The following is a 26,980-nucleotide window of genomic DNA, read 5'->3' as shown; positions in this document are numbered from 1 at the left end:
GGCATACAAATCAAATCAAATCAATCCAATCCAATCAATCAATCAATCAATCAATCAATCAATAAATTCCACTATTTGAGAAGCACTGGTCTAAAGGGAGATGCAACCTTTGATTGGTGCGATGATTGGAACTGCAGGGTGAAAGGAAGACTTGTTTCGTCTTACCGGCAACTGTTGTCCCCATCCATGTGGAAGGACGTTTCTGCTTTCTTCAGGCCCAAGCGGGCAAAAGAGTGGTAGAGAGTCAATGCAACGTCGCTAATGCTATGGATCCCATCTGGTTCATCGTAGACATTCTCCCAATAGGATCGAAGGCCCGGGGTACCAGAAGGATAGTTACCATACAGGTAATAATCCAACTGAGAGATGACTTCCTGATTGACAATCGCTTCAAACTTGCGTGCAAAGAAAGTTGGTCTTGTCGTTTGCTGTGGGGGAGGAACAGGTTTTAAAAAGAAAAAAAAAGATCTGAGTTCTTCAATTCAAGGCTTTGACTTCTGAATGCAAATTTTTCATTGTTGGCCAAGCTTGCCTGAGAGTTGATGTAGAGTAAAATCCCAAACATCTGGAGAACTTAATCCTAAACTGTTCTTCCATGCAAGCAAATCAAGAAAGTTCTTAAAAATACTTCACTGTTGTTCTCTTATATGGTATCTATCTATCTATCTATCTATCTATCTATCTATCTATCTATCTATCTATCATCTATCTATCTATCTATCTATCTATCTATCTATCTATTATCTATCTATCTATCTATCTATCTATCTATCTATCTATCTATCTATCTATCTATCCATCCATTTGTCCATCTGTCTGTACAACTATTAAAACAATGAAAATTTACCAAATAAATTTATTGACTCCGAAACCTGGATTTTAAGGTGGGTGGGCAGGCAAGAAGGAGGGAGGGAGGGAGGAAGGAAGGAAGGAAGGAAGGAAGGAAGGAAAAAAGGCAGGCAAGCAGGCAGATCTGGCCTTATATTTTTGGGAAGGAGGATCCATTCAGGTCACAACTTACCTGGAACCGGTGAAAATCAGATGGCTTAAAATCATTGGGGGAACAGCCACACCAATCCACAATATTCTTGTACTGACATTTGCAACCCAGTTTTCTGTTCCAGTTTGTGATGCGCAGGTTGTTGTCCACCATGGTGTCACAATGAGGACTGTTTTCCAAGACGGTATGGAAGAAAGACTGTAGGGGAAACAACAACAGCAACCACCCCAGAGTTTAGACAGCGAGCGGGCATGGACATTCAAGAGGGAAGCCAGATTCACATAACAACCATGCTACTAACAACTGCAGTGATTAATTTAAATGTGGCAAGAAAGGTCGTAAAACAGGGTGAAACTCTTAACAACGGTCTTGTTTAGCAACAGAAAGCTTGTGGTTATATGATGAGAATTACCCACAACGATCAGATAATCTTCCACAACGGCCAAGCCAGCACGCTGCTATTTATATCAGCAGCTCTAATTACTGGAGCCCCACCCACCTCTCTTATCTCCTGTAATATTTCTTCAATTGGTCTCTTCGATGCATAATTCTGCGCCTGCGTGGGTCTAACACTTCCTCATCCGAATCGACCGAAGATATTGGAGATTGGCTTCCTGGGCTGTGTGCCAAGCCCCCCTCTTCCAAGTCACCCCCACCTTCGTCCGAGGAAACTGCACTACCCAACTCTGTCGGCAATAAAACAGGCCTATGACAAGTTGATGTTTCCTCTGCATCCACCTCCACATTCCCTGGGGCAGGAACTGGACCAGAGCCAACCACAACATAGTCTAACCCCCTGCTTAAGCAGGGAGCCCTACACTACTTCAGACAAACAGTTGTCTAATCTCTTCTTAAAAATGTCCAGTGTTGGAACATTTACAACTTCTGGAGGCAAGCTGTTCCACAGATTAATTGTTCTAAATGTCAGGAAATTAGTTGCTTATCTCCTTTGCTTCTTGTTCTACCCTCAGCTGCTTTGGAGAATAGCTTGACTCCCTTTTCTTTGTGGCTTGTTATTATTTGTTATTACTTCTTTGTATCATCAACATTATCATCATCGGTATTAAAAAAGAGCAGGAAACCCAGGATGCGGCTTTGAAGGCTGGGCTCCTTTTCTCTCCAACTCCAGGTTTGTTTCTGGGGATGAATTTCCCAAGGCCTTCGGTGCGGGTCAGACGAGCATTGCTAACAAAAACCATTTTCAAGAAAGATTATCAAAACAAACCCCCGATAAAAACACCCCTAACTGCAAAATAAAACAAAATCAAAACATTGACACACAAAGTGGCTGCTTTACTTGGAAGCTCTAATATGTTTATAATGATCTCATGCTGAATTATGCCACTGCCGCCCCCCCAACCCCCCCCCCCCCTTCCCAAGGACAAGCTGTCTCCTGCAATTATTTCCCAAACGCTTACGCCGTTATTTGCTATTTGAAGGCAGACAAGAACTCTGATCTGGAAGGGAAGCTGGGTTTTTCCCCCTCTTTTTTAAAAAAAATTAGATCACTGCAATTTCAACATTTAGAAGTCCCAAGCGGTGAGGCAGCCCCGTAGGGTACTGTGGCCTTTGTACGTTGAGGAGAAGAGGAGGAGGAGGAGGAAGAAGAGAGGAAGAAGAGATAGAGAGGAAGAAGAGAAGAGGAAATGGAGAAGAAGAAGAGAAAAAGAAGAGGAGGAGGAAAAGGAAGAGGAGAGGGTGAAAAAGAAGAAAGGAGGAAGAAGAGGAGAGGAAAAGGAGAAGAGTAAGTAGAGGAGGATGAGGAAAAGGAGACGAAGAGAAAAAGAAGGGGAAGAGAAGGATATGAAGAGGAAAAGGAAGAAGAGGAGGAGGAAAAGGAAGAGGAAAGGGTGAGAAAGAAGACAGGAGGAAGAAGAGAAGGTAGAGAGGAAGAAGAGAAGAGGAAAAGGAGAAGAGTAAGTAGAGGAGAAGTGGAGGATGAGGAAAAAGAGAAGAGGAAGAGTAAAAGAAGGGGAAGAGAAGGAGATGAGGAATAAAAGGAAGAGGAAAAGGAAGAAGAGGAGGAGGAGAGGAGGAAAAGGAAGAGAAGGTGGGAAAGAAGAGAGGAGGAAGAAGAGGAGAAGGTAGAGAGGAAGAAGAGAAGCGGAAATGGAGAAGAGGAAGAGAAAAAGAAGAGGAAGAGGAGAAGAGGAAAAAGAGGAAGAGGAGGAGGAAAAGGAAGAGGAGGGTGAGAAGAGAATTTAGAGAGGAAGAAGAGAAGAGAAAAAGGAGGAGAAGGGGAAATAGAGGAGAAGCGGAGAATGAGGAAAAGGAGAAGAGGAAGAAAAAAAGGAGAAGGAGATAAGAGAAGAGGAAGAGGAGGAGGGGAGAAAGAAGAGAGGAGGACAAAGAGGAGAAGGTAGAGAGGAAGAAGAGAATGCGCAGAAGCAAAAAAAAATTCACCAAAATCTCTCTCGCGTACCCCTTTGTGAGATTTTGCTTCATGCACATGCGCAGAAGCAAAAACATGCTGGGACACACACGCACGTACACGCCAGAGACTCGAAGCTGCGTGCCCAGCGCACTAATAATGGCAGTAAGTGCCATCTGCCATCTGCCCCTGGAGAGGACCTTAGGCTGACTCACCTCAGCAGGAAGCAGAGTAAAGGAATAGAACCGCTTCATCTTGGTCACCAGGTCGTCCGTTGAAAACGTGATGTACTCCACAAACTTCCTGTTCAGCAGAAACCAGTCGGAACCGCCATCCACCGTGATTCCTTCCGGGATTTTCCGGTCCCCAAGCCTCCACATGTGGGTATCACATTCCAGAAACAATCGATCCAGGCCTTGTTTTCTAATAAATCTGGACGACAGAAGAAAACCAGCAAAAAAAATTAAGACTGTCATGAAAGGAAGATAAGAAATTCCCGAAATAAGATAAATAGGGATAAAGGCCATCAGACCAAGGCCAACCAGAAACATTCCGCTTCCTTCAAAAGACAAGATGGTGCCCTTCCTGCTTCTTTATTTTAAAAATACCTCCAATCTCAGTAGAGCAGTAGAATTGTGCTTTGATCTAGAGAATTATGGGGCTCGCGTGAGAGTTATGGTGAATTTTATGCCGGTTAATGTTGGCTTAATGCTTGTAACCTCCAATGTTAATTCGTTGCTCTACAGGTTGTGTTTTTTAAAGCATGTACATTGCCCAGACTCACCTTTATGTGATGTAGATGGGCATGTAAATGGCTTAAATAAAAATAAATTGAAAGACGCGAATCGAAAAATTCAACTAATGTAAAGTCTTCCAACCTGCACTTTTTTTGCTTCTTCTCAAGAACCATTTTCTACTTACAAACCTGAGCCTCCAAAACTGTAACCGGAAAAGGCAGGGAGAAGCCTCCGTGGGGCCTCTCTAGGAATCTCCTGGGAGGAAACAGGACCAGAAAAGGCGGGGAGAAGCCTCCGTGGGGCCTCTCTAGGAATCTCCCGGGAGGAAACAGGACCAGAAAAGGCAGGGAGAAGCCTCCGTGGGGCCTCTCTAGGAATCTCCTGGGAGGAAACAGGGCTGAAAAAGGCAGGGAGAAGCCTCTGTGGGCCCCCTCTGGGATTCTCCTGGGAGGAAACAGGGCCAGAACAGGCAGGGGAAGCCTCTGTGGGGCCTCTCTAGGAATCTCCTGGGAGGAAACAGGGCCTCCAACCTCCCTGTGGTTTCCCCAATCGCATGCATTATTTGCTTTTACATTGATTCCTACAAGAAAAATTGCTTCTTTTTACAAACATTTCTAAAGAACCTGGTCACGGAACGAATTAAGTTCGTAAGTAGAGGTACCACTGTACTAATTGTAGCAATCGCAATAGGCACCTTGATGCATTCCCCAAACATCTGGAGCACCCGTTAAACATCATCAGCATTGACAAAAACACCATCAGTCAATTGCAAAAAGCAACTTTATCCGGAACAGCTTACATCCTATGATGAGACTTTTAACATTATCAGACAGCACCACCTGCCTATCTCAAATCCTTGGAGAGGACTTAATAGGTGGATCAAAATGCCAAATTCAGCCTAAACATCTGGCTGGCTGAGCGACGAATCAAAATAATAACTTCTGAAACTCCGCCATTTGAACAATTAACGGCCTGATTGTTATACAGTCTTTCTTTTAAAAACCAAGGAAGTCAGGTAATGAAAAGAGCCACATTAAATCCAATTCATGAGAGGCACTCAAAACCGGTTGGCCCCATTTTGAGGAGACCAAAGTGAGTTTAAAAAGAACGAGTAGGTTTTTTAATTTGAAAAACAATCCATCAGCAAGATTCTAATTTCCCTTTCAATTACAAGGGACGATGAAAAAAGCTTTGCAATTTTAATGCAGAGGTTCTAGAGAATCTCCAGGTAGATGGTTGAGTAAATTCCACGCAGAATCAAATATTTATGGGGCTGCGGGTTTATAGCATTGATTTTTATTTAGGGGTGGGGTGAGAGGGAGAGGGAAAATAAAGGGAACCCATTAAAAGATACATTACTTGGACTGCATTGTGCACTTTTTTTTTTTAGAGAGAAATAGGACATTTCTGTAGCCAAAAATGGAAAGGTCCACAGATTCACCTAATGTTCTCATTCTTAAAGTTAAAAGCTTTAGCAAAGTTTTAGGTTAAGAAGTCTTTAAAAATGCATGACTTTGGGGGTTCACACAATTTAGACAATTTAGTTCACGGACATGAAAAGGAAGGTTTTTATGGGACTGTCTCCTGCCTCATGAATCCCAGCAACTTATTTATTTATTTATTTATTTATTACTTAGATTTGTATGCCGCCCCTCTCCGAAGACTCGGGGCGGCTCACAACATGTAAAAACAAATCATAAGCAATCAGACAAATTTAAAATATTTGAATATTTAAAAAACCCCATATGCTAACAGTCACACACACAGACATACCATGCATAAATTAAACGTGCCCAGGGGGAGATGTTTCAGTTCCCCCATGCCTGACGGCAAAGGTGGGTTTTAAGGAGTTTACGGAAGGCAGGAAGAGTAGGGGCAGTTCTAATCTCCGGGGGGAGTTGGTTCCAGAGGGCCGGGGCCGCCACAGAGAAGGCTCTTCCCCTGGGGCCCGCCAACCGACATTGTTTAGTTGACGGGACCCGGAGAAGGCCCACTCTGTGGGACCTAATCGGTCGCTGGGATTCGTGCGGCAGGAGGCGGTCTCGGAGATATTCTGGTCCGATGCCATGAAGGGCTTTAAAGGTCATAACCAACACTTTGAATTGTGACCGGAAACTGATCGGCAACCAATGCAGACTGCGGAGTGATGGTGAAACATGGGCATACCTAGGTAGGCCCATGACTGCTCTCGCAGCTGCATTTTGCACGATCTGAAGTTTCCGAACACTTTTCAAAGGTAGCCCCATGTAGAGAGCATTACAGTAGTCGAACCTCGAGGTGATGAGGGCATGAGTGACTGTGAGCAATGAGTCCCGGTCCAGATAGGGCCGCAACTGGTGCACCAGGCGAACCTGGGCAAACGCCCCCCTCGCCACAGCTGAAAGATGTTGTTCTAATGTGAGCTGTGGATCGAGGAGGACGCCCAAGTTGCGGACCCTCTCTGAGGGGGTCAATAATTCCCCCCCCAGGGTGATGGACGGACAGATGGGATTGTCCTTGGGAGGCAGAACCCACAGCCACTCCGTCTTATCCGGGTTGAGCTTGAGTCTGTTGACACCCATCCAGGCCCCAACAGCCTCCAGGCACCGGCACATCACTTCCACTGGTCAATTCCTACAGGGTTGGCCTTCTCCAGATCCCGCCAGCTAGGCAATGCCACCTGGCAGGGCCTAGGGGTAGAGCCTTCTCTGTGGCAGCCCCGGCCCTTTGGAATCAACTCTCTCCAGAGATTTGTACCGCCCACACTCTCCTGGCCTTTCATAAGGCTTTAAAAACTCACCCGCCCGCCCCCCACACATATCCTTTTCATTATCAGCAAAAATATGCTACACACACATATACATACATACATACATACATACATACACTGTTCAAAAAAATAAAGAGAACATTTAAAAAACAGAATATAACTTCAAGTAAATCAAACTTCTGTGAAATCAAACTGTCCACGTAGGAAGCAACACTGTCAATGTTACATGCTGTTGTGCAAATGGAATAGTTGTGCAAATGAAACATTCAACAAGAATATTTCATTCATTCAGATCTAGGATGTGAGCACGAAGCCAAAAGCACCAGCCTGAAGATGACGAGTGGGACTTCGTCGAAACGTCGCCAGGAATTTCCGAAACTTACATGGAAAGATGGCAGCATAGAAATCCAAATAATAAATCAATAGTAAATAATAAAATTGTCTTATTTGATGCTTGCTTTAGCAATAGCATTTAGACTTACATACTGCTTCACAGTGCTTTACAGCCCTCTCTAAAGGCGTTTATAGAATCAGCATATCGCCCCCAACAACCTTCATGGCATCGGACCAGAATATCTCCGAGACCGCCTTCTGCTGCATGAATCCCAGCCACCGATTAGGTCCCACAGACTGGGCCTTCTCCGGGTCCCGTCAACTAAACAATGTCGGTTGGCGGGCCCCAGGGGAAGAGCCTTCTTTGTGGCGGCCCCGACTCTGGAACCAGCTCCCCCCAGAGATTAGAACTGCCCCTACCCTCCTTGCCTTTCGCAAACTCCTTAAAACCCACCTTTGTCATCAGGCATGGGGGAACTGAGATATCTCCCCCGGGCCTATATAATTTATGTATGGTATGTTTGTAGGCATGTCTGCTTAAAAATGGGTTTTTTTAACTATTTTAAATTGTAAATTATTAGATTTGTCAGGAATTGTTTTTATTGTATTGTGAGCTGCCCAGAGTCTGCGGAGAGGGGCGGCATACAAATCTAATAAATAAACCTGGGTCCTCGTTTGACCCACCTCGGAAGGATGGCTGAGCCAACCTTTAAGAAAGCCATTGAAAGAAGAAGAGCCTTCTCAGAAGGTTTGCTTCGAGTTCCAATCACGGTGAACAACGATCACCCGGATAGCCAATGACTTCTGATTACAACTTGGGGGAGAAAAAAAAAATCTGAGAAAGATTTTTGTTTAAAAAAAGCTGAAGAAGGAAGAGAAGCTGGAATTTCCATCTGCAGTGAGCTCTCCTGGCAAAAGGAACAAAGAAATTATTGTCTCAGCTCCGACCACCAGCAATTTAAACATTCATCTTCTGACATCAATCAACGGAATTCGTTGCAATGACGTCTAAGTGACGATGTCGCAAGGACCCAAATGGAGGCTTCATCTCCCCTTCTTCACTCCCCTTAACAACAGACAGATGTGTTGGGAGCCTTTTCTAAACAAATGGGTTGACACTGTTCCTTTTAACATATGTTTGCCGAGTCACCGGGTCCACCCAGCAAAATTGTGCCAGGGCTACAAAATGTGCTGTTTTAACTGTGGCTTTTCCCAACTCTGATTTTCTTTAAAAAAAAAAAAGCAAAAGGGAAAAAAAAAGAATGGACTTCAATTCCCAGATTTTGGCTAGGATGAATGAATGGAAATTTCCATTTCAGAATGGAGCTGATTGGCTTGTTCAAAAACCAGTTGTCATTCTTTAGCAGTGTATTGGAAGAAAAATCCAGTTGGGTTCAGTTCCAAGTGGGGAGAAAAATGCTGGAACTATGGAGGCTGCTTGAAATACCAAGATATAATAATATTTATATACATGATACTAGTAAAAGAGAAACATTAGGACGGCAAACTAGGGGACTTATGCACACCCCTTACTGACCTCTTAGGAATCGTGAGAGGTCAACAGTGGATAGTCTAAGGGTAAAGTTTTGGGGAGTTAGGTGATGATACCGCAGAGTCTAGTAGTGAGTTCCGTGCTTTAATTACTCGTCTAAAGTTGTATTTCCTACAGTCGAGTTTGGCGTGGTTTACTTTGAGTTTGCATCTGTTGTGTGCTCGTGTGTTGCTGTGGTTGAAGCTGAAGTAGACGTTGTAGCAGATGATTTTATGGGCTATCTTAGGTCGTGTTTAAGGCGCCATAGTTTTAAGCTTTCTAAACCTAGGATTGTAAGTCTAGTTGCTTAGGGTATTCTGTTGCAAGTGGAGGAGTGGAGGGCTGTTCTAGTAAAGTATCTCTGGACATTTTCTAGAGTGTTTATGTCCGAAATGCGGTGTGGGTTCCAGATAGTTTGTCTGAATCAAGTTCGAAGTCTGCTGGGGGATGCAATGAAGAAAGGTTGTTAGGCCATTCCTATGGTGTTTTAATGGCTTTCTTGGTTTGGAATTTGAGTGAGGGCCATTCTATCATTCTACCTAATTCTGCCTTTGTTCCAAATATCCTGCCTTGAATGGACTAGTAAACTTACTTACTTACTTACTTACTTACGTACTTACTTACTTACTTTATTTATTTATTTATTAGATTTGTATGCCGCCCCTCTCCACAGACTCGGGGCGGCTCACAACAGTGATAAAGAACAATAATTTAAAATCTAACATAGCAATTGTACATTTAAAAAATCTAAAAACAAGGAACCCCAATATAAAAAAACCCCATACATACAGTCATATCATGCACTAAAACTACATAGGCAGGGGAAGATGTCTCAGTTCCCCCTCGCTTAACGACAGAGGGGGGTTTTGAGGAGTTTATGAAAGGCAAGGAGGGTAGGGGCAGTTCTAATCTCTGGAGGGAGCTGATTCCAGAGGATCGGAGCCGCCACAGAGAAGGCTCTTCCCCTGGGTCCCGCCAGACAACATTGTTTAGTTGACGGGACCCGGAGAAGGCCAACTCTGTGGGACCTGACCGGTCACTGGGATTCGTGCGGCAGAAGGCGGTCTCGCAGATATCCTGGTCCGGTGCCATGAAGGGCTTTATAGGTAATAACCAACACTTTGAATTGTGACTGGAAACTGATCGGCAACTAGTAAACCTGCATTTCTAAAAGCTGGCCTCAGCTTACTATCTGTTTGGGGGCAGGGAACTGTGGCTCTGAGTTTCTGTCTCCCTCAAGATTTCTAATTCTCTCTTTTTCTAAGGGGAAATATAATATGTTGCCTTTTTAATATTTCCTAAAACATTTCATTCTTCTAGGAGAGGGTTGGGTGCTAACTTTCTACACATGGAAGTAAGCCCCCTTTAAATACAGCCTCCAAAGAACCCTATTGACTATGAAAAATAAATAAAATTCCAGAAGAGCATGAAGAGATTTCTTATTTAGCTTTCATTTTCCACCGACCAACAAGTTTCCAGTGGAGAACCCATTTGTAATTTTCCAGATGTAAACACAGCCACCCTGTCTTTTCACAGCGCAATGAATTTTAAAACAGGTCCAGGGTGTCGTGCGTTTCACAACCGAGGTGCCATGTGTTTATTCAGAATATTTATAACTTCTCAGTCAACATCAGGGCCTTGAACCACTAAAAGCGGCTTTAACCTAAATGAATGCCAAGTTTAGAGTTCTGCTATTTGGATAAGGGCAGTCCTGGCAAAAAGACAACCTGACTCAAAACCAGCTAACCAGGATGGAGTCGTACATCTCATGGAACCGTCATATGATTTTAGAGTTTGCTTACTAGTATAGTTTGTAAAAGCTGAATTTTGGGTTGGTATTTTCGTTAGCTCAGCCAAATGGAAGCTTTAGTCAATACACCAGGATATTTGTATTTGTATTTGTATTTATTGGATTTGTATGCCGCCCCTCTCCGCAGACTCGGGGCGGCTAACAACAATGATAAAAACAGCATGTAACAATCCAATTAATAAAACAACTAAAACCCCTTATAATAAAACCAAACATACACACAAACATACCATGCATAACTTGTAATGGCCTAGGGGGAAGGAATATCTTAACTCCCCCATGCCTGGCGGCATAAATGAATCTTGCGTAGTTTACGAAAGACAGGGAGGGTGGGGGCAGTTCTAATCTCCAGGGGGGAATTGGTTCCAGAGGGCCGGGGCCGCCACAGAGAAGGCTCTTCCCCTGGGGCCCGCCAAACGACATTGTTTAGTCGATGGGACCCGGAAAAGGCCAACTCTAGCATATTATTTGTATCAGATTGTGCAGAATGTGCAGATAACAGAATAACAGAGTTGGAAGAGACCTTTGAGGTTTTCTACTTCAAACCCCTGCTGACGCAGGAGGCCCTATACCAGTGATGGCGAACCTTTTTTTCCTCGGGTGCCGAAAGAGCGTGGGCATGTGTTACCGCACATGCACTAGTGCCAACACCCATAATTCAATGCCTGGGGAGGGCGAAAGCAGCTTCCCCCGCTCCTGAAGGCCCTCTGGAGGCCGGAAATGGGCTGTTTCCCATCTTCTGGTGGGCTCAGTAGGCTCGTGTTTGCCCTCTCCAGGCTCCAAAAGCTTCCCTGGAGCCAAGGGTGGGTAAAAATGCCCTCCTCCATCCCCCTGGAAGCTCTCTGGAAGCCAAAAACACCCTCCCAGAGCCTCTGTGCAAGCCAAAAATCAGCTGGCCCGCACACACATGCATGTTGGGGCTGAGCTAGGGCAACGGCTCACGTGCCAGCAGATATAGCTCCACGTGCCACCTGTGCCATAGGTTTGCCATCACTGCCCTATACCATTTCTGATAAGTGGTTGTTCAGTCTCTTCTTAAAAACCTCCATGGATGGAGCACCCACAACTTCTGAATGCAAGCCGTTCCGTGGGTTGATTTTACTCAACTTTCAGGAAATTCCTCCTTAGTTCTAAGTTGCTTCTCTCCTTGACTAGTTCCCATCCGTCGCTTCTTGTCCTGCTTTCGGATGCTTTGCAAAATAAGATTTGTAGTAAGGAACATCCTTCTGGGTTCAGCTCCAAGTGGGGAGAAAGACACTTGATTCATGGGAAGTTGCTTGGAAAAAAAGGTTTTAATGGTGGACAGGAGCACATGGCAAGAGTTCCTGAACAGAAAAAGTGGATCACATACTTCCAGATGTTGAAGGGAAAAGAAGAGAGAGCGGCTGGGAGTCCCTGGTTTTTTTTAATAACCTCTGTTGGGCCCCACTTCTTAGTTTCCCATTCCTGCGTAAGAAATGTACTACAATTGGCTGTCAGACTCCCATGCAGGGTGCAACTCTGTAGGCTGGGTGTTCTGTTCTAGCACCAAGCCCCCCCCAGGAATCAGATGCAGACTACTGGGGTAGTCTAAGGGTAAAGTTTTGGGGGTTTGGTGATGATACTTCAGAATCAGGAAGTGAATTCTATGCATTAACTACTTGGTTGCTAAAATCACATTTCCTACAGTTGATTTTGGAGTGATTTACTTTGAGCTTGCATCTGTTGTGTGGCCAGATACGTTGTGGTTGAAGGTGAAGTAGTTGTCGACAGGAAGGACATGATAGCAGGTGATTTTATGGACTATGCTTAGACCGTGTTTAAGGTGAGGTAGTTCTAAGCTTTCTAAGCCTAGGATTTCAAGCTAACTTTCTTCAGGTTGAATCTCTTTGTGGCAACTCATGTCTCTCCTGGTCTTTCTTTTCAGTAATCATAGGATTTACTCTGTACAAGGAATATTTTCAAGTAAAGTCTTTTCAAATGAAACGAAAGTCTCTAAACGGCTTTGGTGGAATGAGCAGAGAGTCTTATCAGCTGGCTAAAGTCCCAGAAGGAGATAAGAAGAAGAAGAATTACCTAACTGGAGTAATATGCAGAATCAAAGATGTACAGAAGTTCGCTGAAAGTCCAGAGCTCCTCCGAAAGTCAAGAATGTGTTCTTTGAGCGGAAATCACTGTAACTAGATACTAGATTTGAAACAGGTTGTTCCCTGAGAAGAAGCAGCATGTTACACTGTCTTAAATACCCTGAGGGCATGTCTCATTGGTCAGCAGTACTACTCATTATAAACCTCCTCCTACCGAGCCAGTCACGTCTGCTTGCTGCCCTATGTACTCTAGCATCAAGCAGAGGCTCCTCCTCTTCTCCTGAGTCACTCATCACAGGAAATGCAGTAGGCGCTGGTTGTTGTTCAGACTCTGATACCAAGTCTTCTTCACTGTCAGTCTCTGGTGCCAGGAACACAGGATGCCCTGCATCATGCCTCCACCGTCTCTGCATCCTCTGAGTCCATGACTAATTGTGCTAGATGAGAGCGAACCACAACACTGGGTTTTTGAGTTCAGGTTTGCTTGAGTGCTGGTAATTCTCCAGATGCCAAATGGTAGGGGACTGATCCTATTATGTCCTAAGGGTGAAGGTCTTAAATCCATCACCCTGGAGCTGAAGGAGGGGAGGGGGCATGAAGCTGCTTTGTATTTAAAACATGTTTCTCCTTTCCTCATCCAGGAAAACATGTTCTTCCTTTTCAATATTTCCTATGATATTTTATTTTTTTCTAGGAGAGAGGTGGATGCTAATTTTTTTCAGGTTGAACCTCTTTGTGGCAGCTCCTCAAATCCTTCTCCCCCCCCTCTCTCTCTCTCTACTCTATCTATCTATCTATCTATCTATCTATCTATCTATCTATCTATCTATCTATCTATCTATCTATCTATCTATCTACTCTATCTATCTATCTATCTATCTATCTATCTATCTATCTATCTATCTATCTATCTATCTATCTATCTATCTATCTATCTATCTATCTACTCTATCTATCTATCTATCTATCTATCTATCTATCTATCTATCTATCTATCTATCTATCTATCTATCTATCTATCTATCTATCTATCTGTTGTGGTTCAGTCTGGGACCCCTCCGGGAATGGCTGACCTTCTGTCGGTTTCCAGCTCAGAGGGAGAGGCTGAGGAACAGGAGGTGCAGACTGACGAGGAAGAGGAATCCCAGGCTGAAGAAGAAGGACAGCCAGAGTCCCACCAGGGGGAGCTCTCCCCAGCAAGCAGCCTGGATTCCTTAGGGGAAAATGCTCAAGACATCATAGATATGCGACAAAGGAGAGCTAATCAGAGACGGACTCAATTGGCTAAGTATTTCCAGCATTAGAGGTCACAGCTGGGTTTGGGTGTGGTGCTCTTGGGAAAGGATAAAAGGCGGACCCACCCTTCCTGGCTTGTGGAGTTTTATCTTGGAGATTCGTGAGACCTGTCTGTGAACTTTGGTGGCTTACAATCCTGGTTTGTACCTTGGACTATTGAAACCTTGGGGGGGGGGGGTGCCAGCAAGAAACTTGTGGTATTGACTGGACATCAGGACCCTGCTGTAACGTATTATAGCCTGTCTGTTGTGAAGACAGGTTTTCCTTTGTGCTTATTTTTTCCAGCTATAAAATACTTTTGGCTTTTACCAGAGTGTCTGGCTGTTTTTTCAGTTGGTGTTGAGGTCTGGGAAAACCCAGACAGAACACTATCTATCTATCTATCATCTCTATCTATCTATCTATCATCTATCTAAATTTATTTGGACTCAAATATTGGAACACTGTTATCATGTCTCCCCGGTCCTTCTTTCCAATAGATTAGCCATACCCAAATTCACATCAAGTCCATATCAAGGCATATTGAGTTTCATGACCAACATGTTTCCCATTAACAGCGAGCGGACAACTCTAGCCAAAATATGTCATGATTAGATATTCAAGGATGTGGTCTAAGGAAGAAGCTCCAATGGGGCATAGAAAGACCATAGTAAAACTATCTTTAATATAGTGCAGAAGATAGAACATTGCGATTCCAACACAGGAATCCATCATAAGGAGTCAAATGATGAATAAATTCCATTATATCTGAAAGTTGGGGAAGGGTCAAAAGTGCTGAAACCGGCACTTCTATGAGTTTTTCGCCATCTGAGTCCTTTCCAGATGTGGGGAGTTCGACTCCCTGAATTCTCCAACCAGCTGCGGACCCTCAATTGCAGAACGGCTGTTGCGACAGATCCAAACGCGACCTTCTGATCTTACATAAGACTCGTTTTTCCTTGTGTTCCAAGAAGAACAACTTAGATCTGAAACACAATCCAACCTTGAGTTGTTTTCCAACAGGACAGCCAATGTTTGCTTTCTGTTCCGTTTCCTTAGCGAGATCCCCTTTTCCCTTTTAGCAGCGAGTTCAAAAACGCATTTGTTAAATTGTGTAGACTTCGTAAGAGCCAAGGAAGGCAGGGTGCAAAGTACAAGCAATAAAGAGGTTTATTGTTTCATTAGAGCAAACCAGGTGCTTTTATACCAGGGGACTCAGTGTAATAGAACACTCTCCCCAAAGTAGATATGTTTCTAAAGGCTTTTGCTGCTTGTTTTCTTCTACACCTCCTTTCCCCCACCACTCAAAATGGGCTAATATTTCAAGGGCGATATCGCTCCTGCAATTAGCACCCTCTGCTTTTCCAAACCAAATAAGCATGAGGCCTTCAGCCAAATGCATCTCAAGGGATCACCATACTCTATTTACTAACACACAGGTAAGCAGGGTGAAACAGGCACAAAATATAGTGGTACCTCTACCTAAGAACGCCTCTACTTACGAACTTTTCTAGATAAGATTTTTGCCTCTTCTCAAGAACCATTTTCCACTTACAAACCCGAGCCTTCAAAACTGTAACCGGAAAAGGCAGGGAGAAGCCTCCGTGGGGCCTCTCTAGGAATCTCCTGGGAGGAAATAGGGCCGGAAAAGGCGGGGAGAAAAATCTGTGGGGCTTCTCTAGGAATCTCCTGGGAGGAAACAAGGCTGGAAAAGGCGGGGAGAGGCTTCCGTGGGGCCTCTCTAGGAATCTCCTGGGAGGAATCAGGGCTGGAAAAGGTGGGGAGAAGCCTCCGTGGGGCCTCTCTAGGAATCTCCTGGGAGGAAACAGGGCTGGAAAAGGCAGGGGGAAGCCTCCGTGGGGCCTCTCTAGGAATCTCCTGGGAGGAAACAGAGCCTCCACCCTCCCTGTGGTTTCCGTAATCGCACAGATTATTTGCTTTTTCATTGATTCCTATGGGAAAAATAGCTTCTTCTTACAAACTTTTCTACTTAAGAACCTGGTCATGGAACGAATTAAGTTTGTAAGTAGAGGTACCAGTGTACAGAAGGATCTTGACAAACTTGAACAATGGGCGCTATCTAACGAAATGAAATTCAAAGGTGAAAAAAGTAAGGTTCTATATTTAGGCAAGAAAAACAACTCAGAGTCTTTGGAGAGGGGCAGCATAGAACTCCAATTAATAAATAATAAAATGACGCAGGGACAGGATGTGTGGTACATTGCTCAACAGTTGTAACTGTGAGAGGGATCTTGGAGTCCTATTGGACAACCATTTAAATAGGAGCCAGCCGTGTGCAGCAGCTGCCAAAAAAGCCAACATAGTTCTAGGCTGCATTAACAGAGGGGTAGAATTAAGATCGCGTGAAGTGTTAATACCACTTTGTAACACCTTGGTAAAGCCACACTTGGAATACCGCATTCAGTTTTGTCGCCAAGATGCAAAAAAGATGTTGAGACTCTAGAAAAAGTGCAGAGAAGAGCGACTGATTAGGGGACTGGAGGCTAAAACATATGAAGAACGGTGGCAGGAACTGGGCATGGCTAGTTTAATGAAAAGAAGGACCAGGGGAGACATGAGAGCAGTGTTCCAATATCTCAGGGGTTGCCACAAAGAAGAGGGAGTCAACCTATTCACAGAGAAGGCTCTTCCCCTAGGCCCTGCCAAGCAACATTGTCTAGTTCAGTGTTTACCAACCTTGGCAACATGAAGTTATCTGGACTTCAACTCCCAGAATTCCCTAGCCAGCATTTGCTGGCTGGGGAATTCTGGGAGTTGAAATCCAGATATCTTCAAATTGCCAAGGTTGGGAAACACTGGTCTAGTTGACGGGATCTGGAGAAGGCGGACTCTGTAGTGTTTGTTTGCCTGTTTCTTCAGCACATTTGCATAACTATTTCCCTTTCAAAAATATAGCACGACGTGACACCTCCTGATACAGGTGCAATTTCTGGGATTTCACAACTCCTGGTGGGCGCTTCTGCTAGTAACGGCACTGTTTCTGTTGTGCTTGTAATGAATCTTAAACAAAAAAAAAACAACCCAATCTCCAAAAGTTCAAATCCCTTTAGGTCAAATTTTTAAAGACAAGAAAAGTGATTCTGAATAATACATTAAATCGCTATGGAAAGGAAGGGCAGGCCTCTATCTCAACAGAATCCTGAGATGTAATTAACTGTTTATGTATTCTGGAGAGATCTATTAAAGCCCACAAACGATTATTCTGCAGAAGTGGGGCCAAATGGCGCATTAGTGCCTCTTATCACTAAATTAATCACCCGCTTTAATTCATCCCCATCGTTGTGGTCACAAGCAGGGACGGCTCTTGAGGCCAAACTTTATTTGCTGTCGGGATGTGGAGCCTTCTCCTTGTTATTATTTCATTGGTGATGGAGTTTGAGGCCAGCGGTCAGATATCTATTGAAAATCTTTCGCATTTCCTTCCTAGAAGATTGGTTCATACAGTGCTTCTCAATTATTTTCTGTTAGCCCCCACTCCACCCCATCATGAAGAAGTAAACATTTCATCCCCACCCCCCAACTTTCTGCCAGGACAATTGTTTCCAATATTTGGCACATTTTCGCTGAAAAAACTCAAGCTTTTTCATAAACACAAGTGTAAAGTGTTTAAGTGATGCCTTAATTTATTTCGCTTCATTATTATTATTATTATTATTATTATTATTATTATTATTATTATTATTATTATTATTATTATTAATTAGATTTGCATGCCCCCCCTCTCCGTAGACTTGGGGCGGCTCACAACAGTGATAAAAACAATACATGGTAACACATCTAATAATTAAAATCTAAAATAACAGTCTAAAAAGAAAAAAACCCAATATATAAAATACATACACACAGTCATATCATGCACAAAACCACATAGGCAAGGGGGGGATGTCTCAGTTCCCCCAATCCTGACGACAGAGGTGGGTTTTTTTAAGGAGTTTACGAAAGGCAAGGAGAGTGGGGGCAATCCTAATCTCTGGGGGGAGTTGATGCCAGAGGGTTGGAGCTGCCACAGAGAAGGCTCTTCCCCTGGGTCTAGCCAGATGACATTGTTTAGTCAACGGGACCCGGAGAAGGCCAACTCTGTGGGACCCAACCGGCCGCTGGCATTCATGCTGTCCACTGCCAACATTTTAAGACACACTAGATATACTGGTCTTTCCTCGCCTCCCTCCATAGTCACAGTGAATCCATTTACCTTGCGTTGTCCCTCCCGTGGGATTTCAAGAAGTTCATGTTCCGGTATCTGGACAGGAAGGCGACAAGTTGGTCGTTCGTCCTGTGAAACATTTGGGGTGGGGGAAAGAATATTAAATTTAAAAATAGCAATAGCATTTAGACTTAGACACAGCTTCACCGTGCTTCACAGCCCTCTCTAAACAGTTTACAGAGAGTCAGCCTATTGCTCCCAACAATCTGGATCCTCATTTTACCGACCTTGGAAGGATGGAAGGCTGAGTCAACCTTGAGCCTACTGAGATTCGATCTGCCAAACTTCTGGCAGCCGGCGATCAGCAGAAATAGCCTGCAGTACTGCACTCTAACTACTGCGCCACCAGGACCAACATTTGCCTTCATTGTCACCAATGCATCAAAAGACAGGATGGTTTGGATTTGCTTATTACAGGGAGTCCTGGACCCACAACTGTCCATATAGTGACTGTTTGATGTTATAAGAACCCTGGAAATAGTGACTTTTGATTGGTCTTCACAGTGATGATCCTCACAGTCATGTAATCAAAATTCAGGTGGTTGTAAATTTTTACTTAGTTTCTTTTAATTGTAATATTCAAATTTATTTAATATATAATCTATTTTATCATTATATAATATGATATACTTTGTTATTGGAATAATTACTTTATTAGACATATAGAATTGTGGGTTTTTTTAGACGTTTTGTCGCACTATGAAGAATCATTTTATATATAATCTACTTTGCTTAGATGATTATAAGAGAACTATTTTTTGGAACAATTAGCTCAACAGATTTTTAAGGCTCAAATAACCTGTGGATTTGATGACCAGCGATTAATGTAAAGGTGATTATAATGTTTTAATATGAGATGGAGAAAAGCTATATTTTAAGAGGTTTTTGAACATATATTATATGTTTCTACAGTCCTTTTGTGAAAGAAGGAGATATAAGAGCCTCCATTGAATGATTACAAAGTAAAAAGAAATTTTTTTTATATGTTTGATAAAAAACTTAATTTTGTGTTGGAAACTATGTATTGTTTTTTACTTTATGTTGGAGGGAAAAAAATTATGACAAGGAAAAAAAGTTCATGTGGTTGGAAATTATTTACGATGGCTGCAATGTACCAGGATCACATGATCTGCAATGGAACTCTGAGTCTCAATTATGGCTGTAAAGAGGTCTCCAAACTTGGTAACTTTTAAGACTTATGAAGTTCAAGTCCCAGAATTCCTCAACCATGGGTCGCTAAGGAATTCTGGGATTTGAAGTCCACAAGTCTTACAGTTACCAAGTTTGGAGGAGCTTACATTCGCCTAATCACCAACTTCAAATAAAGGTTGCCCAAGGAGGCCTTCTCACTCCCATGGAACTACGAAAAATGTTGACGAGCCGATGCAGAAGTTGGTGATGAAATAATCTATAGAAGGCCTGATGTTGATGGGAACTTGGGAGGGATGATTTTCAAGAGGGAACAGATGCAAGCAGGAAGAGGGAGATTGTGATCCCCTTATATAGAGCGCTGGTGAGACCACATTTGGAATACTGTGTTCAGTTATGGAGACCTCACCTACAAAAAGATATTGACAAAATTGAACGGGTACAAAGACGGGCTACAAGAATGGTGGAAGGTCTTAAGCATAAAACGTATCAGGAAAGACTTAATGGACTCAACCTGTATAGTCTGGAGGACAGAAGGAAAAGGGGGGACATGATCGAAACATTTAAATATGTTAAAAGGTTAAATAAGGTTCAGGAGGGAAGTGTTTTTAATAGGAAAGTGAACACAAGAACAAGGGGACACAATCTGAAGTTAGTTGGGGGAAAGCTCAAAAGCAACATGAGAAAATATTATTTTACTGAAAGAGTAGTAGATCCTTGGAACAAACTTCCAGCAGACGTGGTTGGTAAATCCACAGTAACTGAATTTAAACATGCCTGGGATAAACATATATCCATCCTAAGATAAAATACAGAAAATAGTATAAGGGCAGACTAGATGGACCAGGAGGTCTTTTTCTGCCATCGGACTTCTATGTTTCTATGTTTCTATGCAGCCACAAAGCATTCGTTCAAGGGGTTCAAGGCCAGCCTATGCCCACCCACCTGGGTGGAAGCGGAGGAAGGACTTGCCATGCTGGCACAACCTGAGTGGGCAACGTGACAAGTTTGTGGGTGGGGGTAGCAAGGGATGTGAACTTTCAAATGGGTGGGAAGCTCAGATTCAGGTTTCCCAGGATGGTTGCCAGGATGGCTCCGGCAATAAATTGGAACTCTGAGGAATACTTGGACTCTGATTGAGTTTGGATGCTACCTGGAACCTTGATAACTGTATTGATTTTAACATTCAACCCAATCTTAAAAATCACCTCTTTTTGTGAATGAAGGATTCCCGTGAATGGATTGGGAGAATATCATTCAGGATTTAGGCCAACGATATTTGGTGTTGTGGTTAGCTCTGGCCCAGCTCCTGCCCCAAGGACTGTGGATGTGGGGGAGACATCCACATGCTGCAGGCCTGTTTTGCCCCCGGCGGAATCTGCTGATGAAGGCTCCTCTGACCAAGAAGACAGGAGTGACAGGGAGGAGGAGAGTGTGGCAGACAGCTCAGGAGGAGATCAATTATCTAGCTCCTCCTTGGATTCAGAACAAGAGTTAATGATACAGCCACGCATGCGGAGAGCGATGCATAGGCAGCAACAACTGAGAGATTATTATCAAAGAAAATGAGGCCACCTGTGGTTGGGTGGGGCTGTGGTCATTAGTGAGGCTGCTATAAAGAGCAGTCTGTGGGTTTGGCCATTGTGGAGGATTATCTGATCGTTGTGTTTCGTGACTGCTTTACTGACTTTGACCTTTTGTGTGCTGATTTTCCCCCACTTTGAAACTAAACCAGGGCAAAGTGTGTTTGACTTTGTGAAAGAAGAAGGACTGTGAATTGCCTCACAGCTGCAAGCTAAGTATTACAGAACTGATAAGGGACTTGTACCAATTACCAGTTTGTTTGGAGACCAGTGCTCTTTGCTATACCAAAAGAGGGCTTGGTTTAAGTGAATTTTCATTATAAAGAACATTGTTTTGAATTTTCAAACGTGTGTGTGTCTGAAATTTGTACCTGTGAATTGTTGGGAGGAGTCAACCAGAGAGCCCGACAGAACAATTTGCATATCTCTTTTCTAGTTTTTCCTCTTTATGCCAACATCAATTTCGTATTACATGTATATAATAATATAACCCAATATAAAGCTCTCCTGAGAGCTTTATATTGGGTTATATTATTATTTACATTGGGTAGAAACCTGCCCTGGGGTAATTGTGTTTCATATCTGTGGGACACACCCAGGTAGAAACATAGAAGTCTGTCGGCAGAAAAAGACCTCATGGCCATCTAGTCTGCCCTTATACTATTTTCTGTATTTTATCTTAGGATGGATATATGTTTATCCCAGGCATGTTTAAATTCAGTTACTGTGGATTTATCTACCACGTCTGCTGGAAGTTTGTTCCAAGGATCTACTACTCTTTCAGTCAAATAATATTTTCTCATGTTGCTTTTGATCTTTCCCCCAACTAACTTCAGATTGTGTCCCCTTGTTTTTGTGTTCACTTTTCTATTAAAAACACTTCCCTCCTGGACCTTATTTAACCCTTTAATATATTTAAATGTTTCGATCATGTCCCCCCTTTTCCTTCTGTCCTCCAGACTATACAGATTGAGTTCATTAAATCTTTCCTGATACGTTTTATGCTTACGACCTTCCACCATTCTTGTAGCCCCTCTTTGGACCCGTTCAATTTTGTCAATATCTTTTTGTAGGTGAGGTCTCCAGAACTGAACACAGTATTCCAAATGTGGTCTCACCAGCATTCTATATAGCGGGATCATAATCTCCCTCTTCCTGCTTGTTATACCTCTAGCTATGCAGCCAAGCATCCTACTTGCTTTCCCTACCGCCTGACTGCACTGTTCACCCATTTTGAGACTGTCAGAAATCACTACCCCTAAATCCTTTTCTTTTGAAGTATTTGCTAACACAGAACTGCCAAGGTAAATAGCTTTATCTGAATTCTGGGCTAAGGGGATACCCAAGCCCTGATATTTCTGGGCACATTAGTGCTTTATTATCAGACGCGAAAGATCCTCAGTCTGATCAGGGCCTCTAACCTTTTTTGCAAGGTTGACACCCATGTGAGAAAAGACACCACAAGTGGGAAAGAAACCCGTGTGTGGAATTCTTCCTTTTCCTTCTGAGCACTTGGAAGAGGAGAGGAGGGGAAAAGCAGACTTTTAAGGTTGTTTTAAACTCCATGGCACAAAGCAAATTCTTGGAGCTCATTACCAGGAGCAGATTTACTGTCACATCTCTGAAATTTTATGCCATATAAATCTGTTACCCTTTAAGATGTCAGAAGCCTCCCACCTCTCTCCCCTTGCTCAGTCTGGCATCCACCCACTGTTTGTGCTACCTTCCTAGAATTTCAAATCAACGTTGCCTTTGCCCTGTCTTCATCAACCTTGTGAAGAGAAAAACAACGGGCGGAAAGCTATAATATCTTTCCTGCTAAAAGGGTACTCATGTATATGGAGAGAGATACGTTGCCAGGAAGGAGATTGCACAATACTTCTGAGTGGTAGAAGTAACCTGCTTTATATATACTGCATATAAAAAAATTACTTAGAAACATAGAAGATTGAGGGCAGAAAAAGGACTCATGGTTCACCTAGTCTGCCCTTGTACTATTTCCTGTATTTTATCTTAGGATGTATGTTTATCGGATGTATGTGTTTGGAAACTTCAGCTCGTGCAGAACGAGGACGCGAGAGCCATCGTGGGGCTTCCTAGATTCGCCCACGTTTCTGCAACACTCTGTGGCCTGCATTGGCTGCCGATCAGTTTCCGGTCACAATTCAAAGTGTTGGTTATGACCTTTAAAGTCCTGCATGGCATTGGAGCAGAGTACCTCCGGAACCGCCTGCTACCGCACGAACCCTAGCGACCGATAAGGTCCCACAGAGTTGGCGTTCTCCGGGTCCCGTCGACCAAACAATGTCGTTTGGCGGGCCCCAGGGGAAGAGCCTTCTCTGTGGCAGCCCCGGAGATTAGAACTGCCCCCCACCCTCCTTGTCTTTCGTAAATTACTCAAGACCCATCTATACCACCAGGCATGGGGGAGTTGAGACACCTTTCCCCCAGGCTTTTTTATATTTATGTTTGGGTATGTATATGTTGTTTGCTTTTTAAAATATGATAGGGTTTTATGTGCTTTTTAATATTAGATTTGTTTTCGCTGGAATATTGTTTTTATTATTGTTGTGAGCCGCCCCGAGTCTTCGGAGAGGGGCGGCATACAAATCTTATACATTGAATTAAATTGAATTGAATTATCCCAGGCGTGTTTAAATTCAGTGACTGTGGATTTACCAACCACGTCTGCTGGACGTTTGTTCCAAGCATCTACGACTAATATTTTCTCTTTCCCCCAACTAACTACTTACGATTTATATTAATATTGATTGTTTGCTGATTGCTTATTTATACCCCATGACAATCATTAAGTGTTGTACCTCATGATTCTTGACAAACATATCATTTCTTTTATATACACTGGGAGCATATGCACCAATGACAAATTCCTTGTGTGTCCAATTACACTTGGCCAATAAAATTCAATTCAATTCAACTCTATTCTTAAAAAAAAATTTTTTGGGGGGGGGTCAATTATGGTCGTTAGTCAAGGAATTTCCATCCATTCATCTCTATACGTATATGGATAGCTGGAATTTCCAAACTCTCAAAGAGGTGATCGTAGTGTTGCTGAATAACAATAAAGTTAACTATTGAGGAAATCTAGATGAATTGATTGATTGGTCCATCAATCAAACTAAGTAGTTTGAATGCTGCAAGCAAGACAGACCAGCCGGTCATCCTTGGCCTTGCACTATTGTGACTTCAAGAGCCCTGAAGTCAGAATGTGTGTGTCCATTTAGCATTTTCAGTATGGATGGGCACACACACACACACACACACACACAGAGGCTCGCAAAGCCCTTGTTTGCTGCACGGTTGGCTTCACGGTCTTTGAGAGGACGAAGCGGCGACATTTAAGGAATTTACTTAGTGATCTTTCCACATGAAAAGCTCTCAATGCTCAACATCTGACGGTGCATTTCAAGATGGGCCTGGCTAAGAGACACACACCCCCCTTGCCGGCCATTTCTTGATAGTTTTTTTATTTTATTTTTCTGCTTCAATTTGCTCGGAGAATCCATACAACATTTAACAAGCAGATAGACATAGAGATGACAGAGATAGAGACACAGACATGGATGGATGGATGGATGGATGGATGAATGGACAGACAGATACATATAGAATCAGAGGTGGGTGGATGGATGGATAGATGGACAGACATATACATATAGAGGTGGATGGACAGACAGACAGATACATGTAGAGACAGAGGTGGATGAATGGATGGACATATACCATATAGAAGTAGACACACAGAGATGGATGGATGGTGTTGTGGTTCAGCCTGAGTCAGATGAAAGACCAGCTGCGTCTCTGCTGGCTCCATGCCCGGGGGAGAATGAGAGCGAAGAGGAGGGTTCTGGGCAGTCGGACAGGGGAGATTACAGTCAGGAATGTGACGAGGAAGAACGGCCTGGGAACCCTGGGGAGGGGCTCTCTCAAGCCAGTAGCTTGGAATCTCTGGAGTCATTAGGTGACGAAGCACAAGCTGTCATTAGTATGCGACAGAGACGTATAGATCAAAGGAGGGATCAATTGAAGAAATATTATCACCGGTGAATGAGGAACACCAGGGGGTTGGGTGTGGTCCTCATTAGCAGGGAAGGGTTTATAAGGCAGGCAAACTCTTTCTACAGTGCGGAGTGTTATCAAAGTGGAGTTACTGTAATCTGCATTGTCTCTCAGCGTTTTTGTTCCTGGCTCGTGGCCCAGCAGTCTTGAAGACCCGTGGGAGGTGTATGTCTGTTATCTACAGCCTCGTCTTGGCATCAAGGATCCTGTGTTTCTGTATGAACAATGGCTTTCGTGTTTCTTTTGGAGTTCCAGTGCTTTCCTGACCTGTAAGGACATTTTCTGTTGGCTTCTTTTCTCTTTACCATTATAAAACTGTGTTTGGATTCTACCGGTGTGTCTGGCTTATCTTTTTGGGTTGGTCATAGCTTCCGGAGTGACCCAGACAGAACGGATGGATGGACAGATACATATAAAGGTAGATGGATAGATGGACAGACGGCTAGACAGACAGATACATATAGAGACAGAGATGGATGGGTGGGTGGGTGGGTGGATGGATGGAAGATACATAAAGAGGTGGATGGATGAATGGATGGATGGATGGATAACATGGATGGAGGGATTTCTTACTATGAACAAAACAAAAGTTAGATGGTCTTCAAAGCTATCTCCCAGGCTGAAATAGATATAAATGGATGGATAAAAATAGAGACATGGATGGAAGGATTTTTTTTACCGGTATTGAGTGGAAAGGTGGGTTGGATGGCCTTCAAACTCCCTTTCCATTTTCAGGATTTCATCAATGGAAAGAAATAGAACTCAATGATTGCAACCCCCCTTAACCAGAATGAATTTAACTATTCATATATTTAATCATATTTAGACTCTCTGTCCCACTGTTTCTGAGTTCTGGGAATTGAGTTCCATACATCGTAAAGCAGACAAGGTTGAGATACGCTGTATGAAATGAAACCTGGAGATTCTGGGCTTCCGAGCAAAGCAGAATTGGGAAAGTAAGCAGGAAAGAGACTTTGCGCCGTTCCTCCGTTCTAACTCCTTTTGCAAAGTTTACATATTCCTACCGAGAGCTCGATAAACAAGACGTCCCAGAGGACCAAATTAAATGAAATCTGTGTTTTTCTAAACTTTTCATTTCTCAGATTGAGCCAATGGCAGCGGCTGTAAAAATAAATAAAAATAAAATAAAATAAAAGCTGGAAGCATTTGAGAACGACATTAAGCAACATGAAAAGAACTAACAAGGAAAAAAAAGAAGAAGCTACAAGCAGAAAATCCACAGCGGAGCTGAGAGATTTCCAGGAAAACAAGAGAGAACAAAATGTGATTAAAACTATCTTCAATCTGGACCGGAGCCAAAAAGCTGCTAGCGATACTTGATAATCAAACAGTCTTTTTCCTTTCCTTTAAAAAAAAAAAAAAAAAAAAGGATGTGCGATACGCTACTCAGAATAACACAAATCCTATTTGGCTGATTTCTTCCCTTAATTAGAACAATTGGTTTTAGCCCAGATGGGAATTGTTTTAAGTATGGGTTTAGAAAGCTGAATCTTTCTAAATATCTGAATCCCAAATATCTTGACTCATAGAAACTCCTATAATCTATTATTATTATTATTATTATTATTATTATTATTATTATTATTATTATTATTATTATTATTAATAATAATAATAACAACAACAACAACAAACAATAATAGTAATAATAATAGTAATTGTAATAATAATACCGTTTCCCCCAAAATAAGACGTACCCCGAAAGTAAGGTATGTCAGAAGTTTTGCAGAATTTGCTAATATAAGGCACCCCCCCCGAAAATAAGGCGCAGTCAAGTTTACATACGGTACGGTAGAAAAACATACGGTACCATTCAAAGCTGTTCATAGCGGTACTGTAATAATGTGGCGTCCCCTGCTGGCCCCTTCCATCGCTTTGTACCGTCCAGTACAGCAGACATAGTCTATTGCTGTCTCACCGCCATTACAGTCTCCACTACAGTGCGTAGACTGTAGTTCCTCTGGTGGCCGGAAGCTGCAAAAGCGGGAGTACAGTACCACGGTTTTTCCCGCATGATGACATCATACATCATCACCAAACTAATAATTTT

General features: G+C 43.0%; 1 protein-coding gene and 1 long non-coding RNA gene across 2 annotated transcripts in view; one reads left to right on the top strand and one right to left on the bottom strand.

Moving 5' to 3' along the window:
• LOC139172232 (uncharacterized) overlaps positions 1-7,259 on the top strand; it is a 50,088-nt gene extending 42,829 nt beyond the window's left edge. Inside the window, exon 3 of the long non-coding RNA XR_011559850.1 lies at positions 7,150-7,259. This is a non-coding gene — a long non-coding RNA (uncharacterized lncRNA). The remainder of the gene's footprint in view (positions 1-7,149) is intronic.
• Positions 1-26,980, bottom strand: part of XYLT1 (xylosyltransferase 1) — a 192,349-nt gene that overhangs the window by 20,606 nt on the left and 144,763 nt on the right. The window contains exons 6-9 of the mRNA XM_070761135.1: positions 18,086-18,166; positions 3,587-3,803; positions 1,022-1,198; positions 166-428 (exon numbers count right to left, since the gene is read on the bottom strand). Coding sequence (XP_070617236.1) covers positions 166-428; positions 1,022-1,198; positions 3,587-3,803; positions 18,086-18,166 — 738 coding nt within the window. The remainder of the gene's footprint in view (positions 1-165; positions 429-1,021; positions 1,199-3,586; positions 3,804-18,085; positions 18,167-26,980) is intronic.

This window comes from Erythrolamprus reginae, chromosome 9 (genome assembly GCF_031021105.1).
Source record: "Erythrolamprus reginae isolate rEryReg1 chromosome 9, rEryReg1.hap1, whole genome shotgun sequence".
Taxonomy (NCBI): Eukaryota; Metazoa; Chordata; class Lepidosauria; order Squamata; family Dipsadidae; genus Erythrolamprus; species Erythrolamprus reginae.
The sequence above is the reverse complement of the archived record's forward strand: the minus strand, read 5'-3'. Positions and strand labels throughout refer to the sequence as shown.